Here is a 14,269-nt window from a genome sequence, read left to right as displayed (position 1 = left end):
TGAACCTGACTTTTGCAGGAAAGGGAATCCAGCAATTCCAAAACAGCTGTGACAGAATTCCAAAAACAGCTGAAGATAAAAAGTAAGAAGAATCCAGCAAAAAATGGGGACAGGAAGAAAATAAAAGACAGCAAAGATATTTTCAGAAGAATATCAAGAATTCCAAAGCAGCTGAAGATAGAGAATAAGAAGAATACCAGAAAATGGGGACAGGATGGAAGTAAAAACAACAAAGAGCAGCAAGGAGAAGTCGACTTTTACATCGACTGGGCAAGCCTGTCACGCAGCAGAAGTTTCGTGGCTCATTGACGATAAGAACTCGATCTTCACGTCGACTGAGCAGAACCCTTCACGCCCAGAGGAAAAATCTGTCACGCAGCAGAAGTTTCGTGGCTCGTTGACGGTAAGGAGAACTCGATCTTCACGTCGACTGAGCAGAACCCTTCACGCCCAGAGGATCCTCTGCTCTGATACCATGTTAATTTTACCTATGAACAGACGTGTTCTGTTCAGAGAGAGAGAGAGAGAGAGAGAGAGAGAGAGAGAGAGAGAGAGAGAGAGAGAAGCTTTTGCAATCGGCAGCCTCAATTAACTTGTTAGCTGCAGCAATACATCATTAGGTTTAATAGGGTTACAATCATTTTACAATGACGAAGGTGCCCTTCATTAGTTGCACATGTTACATTTAAAATACAAAACAGAACTCGTGAATGGATATGGATCCTTTATCGGATCCATATCCATTCCATATTCTAATAGTACATCCTCACAGAGAATCTACCACTCTAGCCGGGTACCTGGTCTTGATCATACACGTCCTCGCAGATAATCCTTTGGAGATCAGGTGCTCGACAGACACCCCACTCAGTGATGCATGCATTAATAATCGACTTCTCTAAACCATTGACCGCCTCGGGGTCAGTAGCCACAATATGGGCACAAGCATGCATATCAGCAATGTGCATCGTATCACTTCACATAGAAGCATAATATCCTACGCATCGTGTTATTGCCACAAGGAATATTGCAATCCTCAAATAGGCCCTCAAAGCATGTGTAAACGACACATGAGAACGCACAAATATGGGAATTCAGTTGATTCTATGGGCGAATGGTAACTAACTCTACCCGTCAGCCAAACAAAACAACTGAATAAGACAAGCACTCATAACAATGCTCGTAAAACATATAATTACCATAAAATGGCTCAGTCCATAAACAAGTAATTAAATTAATCGTAAGGCATAAACCATTACATCACAAGCCATTCATAAGTAATCATACGGCAACAGTTATATCACAATATGTAAGCAGCTTATAAGACAAGCAGCCACATCAATCCTAGTTGCCACCAGTTCGTAGATTACGAGCTGTATGCAATCACATCAATCATAAGAGATGCAAGCCAACAAGTGCTACGCTACAATAAGCACCAAACAGTTCGACCAAGGGATAAAGCAAGTCACATGCTAATATGTAGCAACTGGCATAATGCTATTATTATAAGCATTTAACTAGTATGAGAAACTCCTTATTACTCCGCAAAGAACTGCGTAAGCAGTTTAACCAACTAGAGTAACGCCTTGACAGGCGTGCACAGTTTAACGAGTAGCATACTGAACTATCGAGCAAGCAAGCGAATTAGTAGTGCAAGCGAAGCAGTAGTGCAAGTGAATCAGTAGTGCAATCGAATCTCACGACCCACGACCAGTGTGAACAGACCTTATGTTTCGATAATTACTGGCCTGCGGGTACGCGCAGGCAAAACGTAAAAACAACTGAGACTAGTTCGGGCGCCTGTTATTCTATGTATTTTCAATAACCCGAATAGCTAGTTGAGTCCGCTCCAAAGGGGACGACATTAGCCGAGAGAGGATTCTCCAGAGGCTGAAAAACAGTGCCACGGATGCATCCAACTTCTGCAGAAGTGTTGAGCTAACTTGTGTAGCCCCTATCCCCTAACTCCAATGACTGGGGAGGCCGGATCTTTGCCCGTGGGGTGGTTGTTAACAACCTGTCCATTGGAGTTTTTGTACCGATCTGTCCTCTCCCTTGACAGACAACCAGAAGTGAACGGGTGCGTTAGAGGTTGCTTAACTAACGACCCATTCTATGTTGTGGTCTTTAAACCACTCGAGCATCTTGCCTGTGAAGGCGAATGTGAGGCCATTTATGTGATTACAGCATTTTGCATTTAGCGCTGTTCGAGGTCGCACGACCGTCTCATTCGATCATCGCAGTACTAGACGTGTCGTGCACGACTACAAGTACTCTAGGATGAAGGGGGTATAGCTCCTCAATAGAAGCCTTAACAGGAGTGTTTCACAAAGATGTAAAGTTTATCAACTTTACTCTATCTTTTGAAACAACAATACCTTGTGCCAACATTATACATGTGACTATCTCGAATCACATCCGCTATCGGGGTATCTACATGCCTCGCATGACTCGATACCGGCCTCGATAGACGGGATACGAGTTTCTCAACAGGACACCCGCTAAGAAGTTCGGTCGAACCCCCAATTCGGGATCACCCGAGATATGCCAAAAAGGGCGAGCAGAACCGGCCAGTCACATCCTTCCAAATGCTTCGATTTGGAGCAGTCTTTGATGCCTTTGCGCAGCTCCCTAAAATCTCAAGTCGACTCTGTAGGACTGCGTACACGAAGAGCCACGATCCTTGCGAGGTATCCCTCTCCTTAAACGGAGGTGTATCGCCTGCTCCCAACTGAACTCTTGTCGCAAGAGTGAGTGATAGATGTCTCTTGCATCCTCCACGAGGATGCCTTTAAGGCATACGCAAAGAGTAAGAACCTGCACGTCATCTGCAAAAGCAAGGCAATACCAACACATATGCAAAAGCAAGAGCCTAGGCGCAACGGCAAAGTAAAGGCGGTAAGCAGAAGTGCAACGCAAACCCTCGCACAACACGCGACGGCAAGTAAAAACTGTAAGCAGGAGTGCAACGCAGAACCTTTGCACGATGCGCAACGGCAAAGTAAAGGAACTGTAAACAGGAGTGCAACACAAAACCTATGCGCGATGCGTAACGGCAAGTAAAGGATATGGATCGCGAAACCGCGTCCTTGAGTTAAATGCGTACTCGTATAAATATATATGATATATATGCATATATATTTATTTAATTGTCCTTTTTAGTTAATTGAACTCAATTCAATTGTCCAAGTCTTCTGTGCAATCTTCCCCTACCTTTGAGAGTTGCAAGCTTGCTGTCGTCCGCGGATGTACGCGATTGGCGGCTCGGGTCGCGGAGTGCGAGCAGGGTCCGTTGTACGAGCTGCAAAAGTAACGATCTTAGCAAGCTAATACCAAAATTGAAAGTCAGGGGTACTATCGCCGTCCTGACGTAAGGGAAGCAGAGGCAGGGGCATCGTGCACATGCGCACCTGCTATAAGCGCAAGAAGCAGGGGCAGGGGCTGCGAGCCCCTGCTGACTTGCTGTCAGCGGACTCCGAGGAGGCAGGGGGTTGCACCCCTGCCCTCATAAAGCGAGGGCAGGCAGGGTTGCGCCCCTGCCTGACAAAGCAGAAGAGAGGCAGGGTCAAAGCCCCTGCCTGTCAACAACGAACGGAGGCCCGCCTGATGCCAAGGAAAGGCGAGGCGAGGGGGCTTGCCCCGGCCTACCGAAAAACAGCGAAGGCAGGGGCGATGCCCCTGCCTAACGAGAAAAGAGGTATAGGGAGGGCTCGGCCCCCTCCCCGGCCGCAACAAGGAGCAGGGAGGGTCTCGACCCCCTCCCCTGCCAACACAAAGAGCAGGGAGGGGGCTCAGCCCCTCCCCTGACATAACACGAAGCAGGGAGGAGGCTCAGCCCCTTCCCTGCCATGATAGGGAGCAAGGAGCAGGGAAGAGGGGCTCGACCGCTCCCTTGCCGAACAGAGAGGAGGGGGAGGCGAGCCCCTCCTCTGTCGTAACAAGAGGCAGGGAGGAGGGCTCGACCCCTCCCCTGCCTTGACAGAGGAAACAGAGAGGAGGGGAGGCAAGCCCCTCCTCTGCCGTAACAGGAGAACAAAGAGGAGGGGGGGCGAGCCCTTCCTCTGCCGGAAGAACCACGAAGAGGCAGGGGCTCCGCCCCTGCCGAAAAATCCACAAAAAGGCAGGGGGCAAAAGCCCCTGTCGAAAAGATGGGCCGACACAGGGAGCTCCGCTCCCTGCCGGCGAAACAAGAGGGACAGGGGGAGCGGAGCCCCCTGTCGACACGGCAAGTGGCAGGGGGCTGAGCCCCCTGCTGAAACAACAAATGACAGGGGGCAGAGCCCCTTGCCCAAAACAGTAAGCGACAGGGGGTGGAGCCCCCTGCCGACACAGTAAGTGACAGGGGGCGGAGCCCCCTGCCGGCGAATGGCGACGACAGGGGGCTCAGCCCCCTGTCAATCGACCCATAGAGAGGGACAGGGGGGGAAATCCCCTGCCGACGACAGGGGGCTCAGCCCCCCTGTCGGCCGATCCTGAGAAAGGCAGGGGGGTAACCCCCTGCCGATGAGAGGCGACGGCAAGGGGCTCTGCCCCCCTGTCGGTCGACCCCTCACCGAGAAGAAGAAGTGAAAGAGGAGGGGGGAAGGAAGGGAAAAGAGGGGAGATGGATGCGTACCTGGGGTCGTCGGAGCGGAAGGCGGTGGCGGTGGGTCGCCGGCACCTTTGTAGCAGAGAGGGAAGGAGATGGCCGGCACCTGAGGTTGTCGGCTCCCTGCAGCACGCGGGATGAAGGCGGTTGCCGGCGGCGAATCACAGGCGTCGGTGGCCGTAGGGACGAACGAGGGGGAAAGAGTCGGTCGGGGGAGAGAGACTGAGAGAGGAAGAAGGGGTGGCGGGGGTTCTCTTTGAAACCCCTGCCTCCCTGTCTTAAAAACACGGGAGGCGGTGCCTCCCTTTGGGTCTGGGTCGGGTCCGGGTCTGGATCCGACTCGAATCCAAACTTAATTTTTTTTTTCCGTTTATTACACCAGGAGCCGTGAAGGGATGGTTTTGTCTCAACGGAAGTATGTTCTTGACTTATTAAAGGAAACAAGAATGTTAGGAGCTAAACCAGCAAATATTCCCATGGACCATAAAGTTCAGTTGTTTGAAGAAGGGTCAAAACCGGTTGATAGCAAAAGCTATCACTCCCTAGTAGGGAAGCTACTGTATGTAACTGTGACCAGGCCGGATATTGCTTTAGCAGTAAGCAAAGTTAGCCAGTTTATGGACAAACCAACTGAGGTACACTGGAATGCAGCTATAATGATTCTCAGATATCTAAAATCTTCTCCTGGAAAGAGGTTATTGTTCAGGAAAGGTGGAACTCTGGAGATAGTGGCCTATTCTGATGCTGACTATGCAGGATCTGTAGTGGATAGAAAATCTACCACAGGATTCTGTGTGTTTCTGGGAGACAACTTGATTTCTTGGAGAAGTAAGAAACAAAATGTGGTTTCTAGGTCGAGTGCAGAATCAGAATATCGGGCTATGGCCCAAACAACTGCTGAATTGATGTGGGTTCGTACTTTTCTTCGTGATCTTCAGGTGAAGGTTTCCTCTCCTATGACCATGATGTGTGATAACAAGGCTGCAACATATATAGCGAACAATCATGTCTTTCATGAGAGAACAAAGCACATTGAGGTTGATTGCCACTATGTAAGAGATATGGTTCAAGCTGGACATATCACTACCAAATATCTAAAGTCGGAAGATCAAGTTGCAGATATGTTTACAAAACCCCTTGCGAGACCAAATTTCTCAAAATGTTGTGACAAGCTGAGCATGATTGATATCTATGCTCCAGCTTGAGGGGGAGTGTTTAGAATAGGTGGTTTAAGTTTAAATCTTCTTAGTTTGGAGGTTATTTGATATTTTTATTTAATAATGGACTTAGATGTAATTTAGTCTTTTGGCCTTTCTCTATTTAACATAGAGAGCAGCCCTAATATGAGTTAACGAGTTCTATTTTTGTGCAGCCGTCTCTCTCTCTCTCTCTCCCTTCCTCTCCTCTCTCTCTCTCTCCACCTAGGGTTCGGTGCATCTCATCTATTCTTGAACATATATATATATATATATATATATATATATATATATATATATATATATATATATATATATATATATATATATATATATATATATATATATATATATATTCTCACTAGGGGTAAAAATGTCTTTTTACACTTTCACACATTCTTGTATATAATATTTTTTCCTTCTTTTTATTTTTATTTTTTCCTTTTTCTTTTCTTTTTTTCCTTTTTCTTTTTTTCTCATGTAAGTGGGCCCACATATGAACGTTGGACCCTCCAACGGTGCCTGTTGGAGGGGCTCTAACGTTCATATGAGAGCCCCTCCAAGGTCCTCTCTTGTGTATAAATAAGGGGATATCCCCCTTTGTGTTTCAAGCTTCTTTGAAGCTATTCTTAAGTGAATGCTATACATTTTTCTAGCCCCTCTCTCTTTGCTCATTTGCTACTTTGTGGTTTGTTGTAATCTTGCCCATTAGTGGCTACTGGCTATTTGTTTGTGTGTGCATTTGCTAGTCTCTTTGAGACATTATTTCTTTTTCTTAGCATTTCGTGACAATCTATTGTTTCTGTTAAATTGCACACTCATTTGATTAGAGAAGCCCCATATGGTTGAATGTTGGTATAGATCAAATGCATCCTTTTGGTAATTGGTAATTCCTACACCTTTCTTTTAGGTACGAGAAAATGCTGAATGAGATGTTGGGGCATTTAGAGCGCCATCCAAGGAGTAAAGAGCTTCGAGTTTCATGGCTGCAACTGATTGAACCAGTCTTCAATGCTATGGGGCTTGTTATTGTAGCCCATTTTAGGCACATTTTTCCGCTTATATTTAAATGGCTTCATGCTGATGATGACAAAACAATTCTACTGGTGAGTAGCTTCTACACTCAGATGCCGTTAGGCTTTCATTTATTCAGAGATGATGTAAAAAAGCGAGTTCATTCTGAAGTTTCATGTGTGTGCTTCTGAACTTAGTTATCCTGCATAAATAAATCAGTTTTTTCCAGAGTATTTATTACCTAGTCCAGTTTGTACATGTGATGGGCTTTTTCATTCATGTTGTTTTTTTTCTTCTAGGTATATGACTAGTCTATTGTGTTCTTGCACATAGAACATAAATTGGTGGATGGTTTCTGTGGAAAATTATAGATTCAGTCTTTACACAAGATAGATGCAAGCCTTTTTGGTAATGCCTCATTGATCTGTATATCATGCCATCCTTCTCATCAATTGGGTATGGTTGGGTTGAACTGGTGCAATGGGCCTTTCTAGGATCCACATAGGTCTTGATAGTTTATAGTAACCAAGAATCAAATAGAATGATTGCTAGACTAGGCTTGAAAGATCTTATGATTCAATCACAAGCTGATGCTATGTCACAAAGACACGTGGACACGAGGAATGCGTGACACGGGTTCGACTCGCAAGTTCGATTTTTTTTGGGAAAATAGGACACGGGGACACTGAATTTTCAAAAATTATAATCAATAAACAACTAACTTTTTTGATGTTTTAATGTTAAAATTGCATTTTTTTATTGAAATAATATCTTAAAAGTTAAACCATAAAAAAATAATAAAATAACATTAAAATATTATCCATGTGTCAATGTCCATGTCCACGTGTCTGAGTGTGTCTGCTTGTGTCACCGCGGACATGCCACCAAAATGGCATGTCCCTTTCACATAGAGCTGATGTGTACAATGTTTAGATTCAACTTTATAGGACTTCTCTAGCTTATTCCTCTCATTTTCACTGAAATCGATTCTGTTGTGGTTCTAGTGTTGCCTCTTAAACTTTGCTATTAATTATTTAATACCAATTCTTGGAAACTCATAATCCAATACCATTGATCCCATTGGTTTTACTGAGAACTTGTATGGAATTCCATGCAACTCCAACTGGTTAAGTTTTTCAGGGTTGCTCCTCCTGCAAGGTCTGATAATCCTTGATCCAAATTAGGAAGTGTAAACTGTGAAACCAGAATTTCCATATAGCTTTTTATGCAAGCAATTGAGATCTAAAAATAATGAAAATGAAAGAATCCAAGCATGCTGGCATGTCTTATATGGTGTAGCACTTGAGTACAAGCTACAAGCATAGTTGGCAAACTTGTGACTCAGATTCGGATTGCCCAACCCTTGACTCGTGATTCAGTGGGTCGACTCGGTAACTCGGATCAGTTAGGACTATGCATTTTCTATTGTTAAGATATGAAAAAATCAAAATCCATATTGTATAATCACTAAATTTAGTACGCGACATCAATGACTAAGCTATATAAGTATTCAACTATACATAATTGTTAATATTTATGATTTTAAAACATATGATTCTTTATAACAAGTATTCTTTTATGGGCATTATGCATAAAAATCACAAAATGCATGAAATAACACATGAGAGGCTTGTGGATTGGCAGTTTTGAATCAGTGACCCAGTTGGGGTCTGATCCGGGTTGACTCCGGTTATTCCTGGGTCGACTCGCCAGGTTTGCCTACTATGGCTACAAGGTGTTGATATACAAAATTGTAGCTTCATATATGCACTCCGATTTGAAGTTCCTATGATTTCTCAGGTACTTGAAAGGCTTCAGACAATCTTAAAGTTGACTTGGATGCGGAATACATTATATGTGGAACAGTAAGCTTCTGTTATTTTTTTCTTGTATAGATGTATTGGATTTTTATTTCTTGTTAGTAGGCATGATTATTTTTCGTGGCACAAACATGACTAAATCATGAACACTGGGGATTACTCATGACCAGTCACCTGTATTGTTCAAGGTAATTTCTCGCTGAGGGTTTTTCTTTGGGATATTTTCAAATTTTCTTGGGAAAATCTTAGAAGTTTTAAATTTGAAAAATATGAAAAATAATAAAAAATACGAAATAATAGATTTTATAGTATTTTCTTGCAAAAATATAAAGAAACAATTAGAAAATGTTTTTAAAACATAAAAGAAACAAAAAAAGGCGCATACTGAAAATATATAAAAATGTTGTTTTTTGAAAATCTCAGGATAATATCATGATATTTTATCTCAGGAAAATATTGGCTGACCTTGAAATTCCATTAATATTATGATATTTTCTAAATATCAATGACTATGCTCAGGAATAGAAGGGGGCCTATATTGTGTCAGCCCCCCTTATTGCTGAATCTTTCAGCTTGACACCAGAATGTCAGTCCACTGACTTTGTTGGGCATCCAAACCTGTTATGTCCTTGGTGTAATTTGTGTCAAAGTTGATTTTGCAAGGCTGTGAGTATCGTACAGAGTTACCAGTCGGGGAGGCAGGAGCGGGAACCGATACGAGAAGTGGGAGCGGGAAGCGAGGCACTTTCAAAAATTTAGTAAGTGGGAAGCGTGGGATGACTTAGAAGAAAATTACGAACCGTCTCGGAAGCGACCTAGGAAGCGAACCGGAAGCGACCTAGGAAGCGAACCAGAAGCGACCGGGAATCGAAAAAAAATAAAAAAATGAAAAAAATGGGGAAGCGAGGGGAAGCATGCTTCCCATAAATGGGAAGCGTGTTTCCCTCAAAAGGGAAACATGCTTCCCAAAAAAAGCGTGCTTCCCCCAAAAAAAAAGCGTGCTTCCCTGCACGTTTCGGAAGCGTGACGTTTTGTGCTTCCGAAACGCGCTTCTTCATGCACCTAGGCGCTTCCGGTAACTCTGGTATCGTATCATAACTCGTATCGGTCGGGCTCAAAATAAGACACATATCGTCTCGTAAAAAATTGTAAATTAAAAAAAAATAGAAAAAACAGAAAAAATATTTAAAAAAAAAAAATCATAACACAGAAAACAATAATGAAATGCACAAAATGCAACCATAAAATCGCATATGAAGCATTTATGTTTCTATGAGCTATATATGACATCATCAAACATCAACTATCTCACAAGAACAATGCAAAATATTAGATATTTTGCAATTAAGAACATGCCATAAGACTCATACTTCATATTACATAAACAAAAATATTATGGCAATAGTTGTAGTTGATTTTCAATCGGTTTCTGCTCGTTACTTGAGTGATCAATTGTCATCTCTTTTTTGGAGTGTGGAATCTGATTTCTACCTTTATAAATATTTATTTTTTGCTGATCCAACTTTGTAGTAAGTTGGTGGGGGATTGTAGGGGGCAGAGCCCCCCAAAATGGAAATTTTTTGGAGAGTAACTTTGTAATTTTACTTATACTAAAGATTTTTTTACCTTAACCTATTTTCTTGAATGAAAAAATGATGGAAATGTACTTTTTTACGCACATGACGAAATCACGAAAGCCCTCTTCCCGGTTCAAAGATTGGCCCCAAAACGGTCTCATGGCTCCTAGGGTGCGTGGGAAGCTCTCTTCTATACGAATGAGGGTTTCGGCCCTTAAACACTTTTTAAATCCCCAAAACATAAAAGCATGTTTTTGCCTATTTTAAGTCCGCAGGCACCGTATCGTATGATACATGCAATGCACACCCGTATCGAGATATGGGTGTGTATCGTATCGATCTCTTGCATCGATATGATGCGTATCGTTCCATATCGTATGATACGGTACGGTAGACAACATTGTGATTTTGAGTTGCTAAAAGTGATCATTGTAACTGTGTTCAATTTCTGCAGATCCTGTTCCATTTGATCTGATCCACCTTTTCAAAATGTCTCACAAGAGTTGAACGTGTAATATGATTGGTTGGTCTGTATCTTCTGTTTTTCTCTAATTTTCAAATATTCCTGTTTCCACCAATCTCAGACTAGTGGATGAACTTGCTTTGACATACAAGGAAGCATCTTTGAGAAAGGAACGAGAGATCATCCGTGGGCATGTCCTTCAGATATTTTCCTTGCTTCAGAAGTAAGGAATTAGCTCTTTTGTGTGTTCTCTTTTCTTCCTAATCCTCCTGGAAAAATGGTTATTAATTCCTTCTCTGTTGCAAAGATGCAAGGGCATGCAGTTCAAAACAGCTTGGGCCAAGCATAAAGATGATCCAAACCTAACTGGTCTTTCATCCTCTTTTGGTCAAGAGGTTACATCCGTAAGAATCTCTCTGCTTCTAGCATGAACTAGGTGATATTACTTGAATATTCGTTTCTGGGGGATATCTCATCTCAGTAGCTCCGGGGGATTACTACTGGACATATTTTCTGGTGGGATTGGATACCTGAGGATGGCAATCACAAGAATATCTGAAATCTTTCATCCAAGTCCTGGAGAACTTGGCGTCTTACAGTGTCCTGAGTTGGGTCAGCACCCATCTTTTGCATTCCATATTCAAGAGGGGCTTTGCTATGAAGCACCTCTTCTGCATCTGGAACTGCACAATGATGTCAAGGAAGCTTCTTGAATTGGAGTTCAGTTATGCTTATTTCTCTAGGTGACTCTGATGACTCAGCCATTTAAATGCCTTGCTGTTATTATTCTCTTGAGATAGTGTCTGCTTACAGTCTTGTCAGCTCTACTAATTTGAAACTTTGAATCATGATAGTTATTATGTTAAGCGGTTGATGTCAGATTTGAGCTGCAGCAACTTGCTGTGAGCTGCCTAGGTTATCAGGTCATAGGGCCCTATGAAAACCACGTTTAATTTCCATTGTTTTTTAAGAGAACTGGCTAGATCATCTGCTTCAGCCTTTCAGTGCACATGGTTCTGGGCACTGTCAGGTTCCAGATTCATTCTCAAGAAATACCTGTCCTTATTTCGGATCTGGATTCAGGTTCAAGGTTCGGACATGATCTAGGTTTGACTTGATTAGTTATATGAATGGCGTCTTCTTCATTGTCCAACCCTCTGCTTTCCATTAACATCTACTTCACATGATTCACTGTAATCTGCATTTGACTAATTGCTTATTTATGCAGGCTTCTTAGTCTAGCCAGCACTGATTCAGTAGTTCAGGTTGATGAAACAGTTGGGTGCAGTTGGTGTTGGACAATGAGGGGGGAAGGAAATCAGTTTGTAAGTTATTTTTTCCTTTCATAATTTTGTAACTCGATTTGCTTCTTTTGGAAACTGCAGAATGTAGATATATGTTGTACGTTGGGCACCTTTTATCAAATGTGACCGTTTTTTTTTTGAGAAAAAGTAAACTTTTATTGAAATTAATTCAGAACAAGTGAACAAGATGTCCCCAAACAAGATCCACGATCAAATGATCCCATACAACCTCGAATTCACCACTTCCATAAAAGGTCTTTATGCAGCCGTGTATTTCTATCCTTGGTGTTTATATCTGATACTGGACGTGTACGAGTTCCGGCTTGATTGCTTGGTAAGTGTGATCACGTTCATCCACTCCACTGTTTTCTTATGAATGTAGTCTTAAGCAGTCTGTTAACTGTACAGGCATGCCAACAAATGAATGCGACAAACTCGATTTTTTTTTACAGACGTACATATATGCAATAGCTTGAGCCCTTCTAAGTACAAGACAAATGCAGTGGATTGTTTCAACAAAAGTCTGATTTAGAAAATGTGGGGAAATTTGTGAGAATTAAGGGTGCTGGATTTATGGCTGATTAGGGAAATGTGCATTCATTATGGTGTGAACTGTAAATTTACATGAAGAGAAACTGTGTAGGCTTTATTTATTACATGAACATGGTTCACTTTCAGGGGACTTGGTATTGGATTGGTCGCATGCGACTCGGTGGCTTGGATAAGTCATCCTTTTCTCTAATTTATTAAAAATAAAAACAGTAAATACATAATTGTAATACAAAACTTAAAAACTTAAACATGTGTTTTATTATATATAATAATAATGTATATAACTTGAATTTTTTATATAAGTTGTTTAGAGTAATGGGTCCGGGATAAACCCATTTGGTGTTAAACCACATGCTAAATGGGTTTTTCAGCTTCTCTGGTGCTTTTTATGCGGTTTTGGCGCTATAAATGTGTTGGGCATGGTTGATTTACTAAGAATTTACACCTTGATCATGTGTTTTCGGTAAAAAAAAATGATGTTTGGATCCTAACAAATTTACAAAGATTTTGGACCGTTGATTTTTTTTTTAACTTTATAAAAGTTCACCCATGTATTTGGAATCAAACGCCTCAAGAGCTGATCCCCATAAAATCAAGTACATAGATCGCATCTGTGTGGTCAGAATTTAAAAATAAAATGAAAAAAGCCTGAAAAACTTATTTAGCATGCGGTTTAGCACCAAATGGATTTAGCATGGACCCATTACTCTAAGTTGTTATATATATATATATATATATATATATCAGAAAATGACCTTAATATCCTTGTAAAATAGTGTGGTCTCACAATTTGTTGAAATCTTCTCTATGCCCAAATTTCAATTCTCAACCTTTTAGGACATTTTTAACATTTGCAACATATTTGTGCAGGGTAAAAATGGCCGCAGCTGGTTTAAGTTCAAATCCTATGGGTGTCACCCCACAAGCCAAAATGTGGGGACTCACGGGGGGCAAGATGTAAGCTCGCAAAGTTTTATCTTGTTAGGACAACCGTCATAAGTATGACAAGCAAAGCTAGTGCGGGTAGGTTTCTAATCTTGGGGGTGGTTTTGTTGTGTAAATATCAAAAAAACATATTTGTGCTGACCTCTTGATGTTTGCACAAATATGTTGCTAACCTCCCAACGTTCATGTGCTAATCTCCTGACATTTGTATAAATATGTTACGAACATCTTGACATTCACATGCGAACCTTTTGACGTTCGTACAAATATGTTGCAAACCTCTCGATGTTCTCATGCGAACCTCTTAATATCCATAAAAATATGTTGCAAACCTCTTGACGTTCCTACAAATATATTGTGAACCTTCTAACATTTATACAAATATATTTTGAACTTTCTAATATTCACATGCGAACCTTCATACATTTGCATAAATATATTGAGAACCTCTCGATGTTCACAAAAGTATATTGCACAAATATATTGCGAATAATGTATGTTGCAACATATTTGTGTGAACCAGAGGAGATACACACAAATATGTTGTAAAGAATAAAAATGCCATAAAAAGATTGAGAATTGAAATTTTGGACATGAGAATTTTGGTAAACTTTAAGGCATTTTTGAAATTGTGTTATTTTATAAGGATGCCATGGGCATTTTCCATATATATATATATAGTACTCCAGAAGCACCTACACCCACGTAGTAGATGCATGATGGATTATTTGATAAGAATCATGCCCTGAATCATATTTTTGGATACAAAAATTAGTCTTTCTAGGTCTTCTTCCGGCCAATAGAAGAAGAATT

General features: G+C 41.6%; 1 protein-coding gene across 2 annotated transcripts in view; it reads left to right on the top strand.

The window, feature by feature from the left end:
- LOC149849033 (ARM repeat superfamily protein) overlaps nt 1-13,788 on the top strand; it is an 86,434-nt gene extending 72,646 nt beyond the window's left edge. Inside the window, exons 6-12 of one of the 2 annotated variants that reach the window (XM_090013231.1) lie at nt 6,692-6,887; nt 8,596-8,660; nt 10,777-10,878; nt 10,963-11,398; nt 11,884-11,980; nt 12,133-12,293; nt 13,382-13,788. In XM_090013231.1, the coding sequence (XP_089869357.1) occupies nt 6,692-6,887; nt 8,596-8,660; nt 10,777-10,878; nt 10,963-11,086 (487 nt within the window). In that variant the 3' untranslated portion in view covers nt 11,087-11,398; nt 11,884-11,980; nt 12,133-12,293; nt 13,382-13,788. The remainder of the gene's footprint in view (nt 1-6,691; nt 6,888-8,595; nt 8,661-10,776; nt 10,879-10,962; nt 11,399-11,883; nt 11,981-12,132; nt 12,294-13,381) is intronic. The other variant, XM_090013235.1, reaches the window with a different exon arrangement.
- The last annotated feature ends 481 nt before the right edge of the window (nt 13,789-14,269 follow it).

The sequence above is a fragment of the Nuphar pumila genome, chromosome 1 (assembly GCF_984573655.1).
Source record: "Nuphar pumila chromosome 1, dmNupPumi1.hap1.1, whole genome shotgun sequence".
Lineage (NCBI taxonomy): Eukaryota > Viridiplantae > Streptophyta > Magnoliopsida > Nymphaeales > Nymphaeaceae > Nuphar > Nuphar pumila.
The sequence above is the reverse complement of the archived record's forward strand: the minus strand, read 5'-3'. Positions and strand labels throughout refer to the sequence as shown.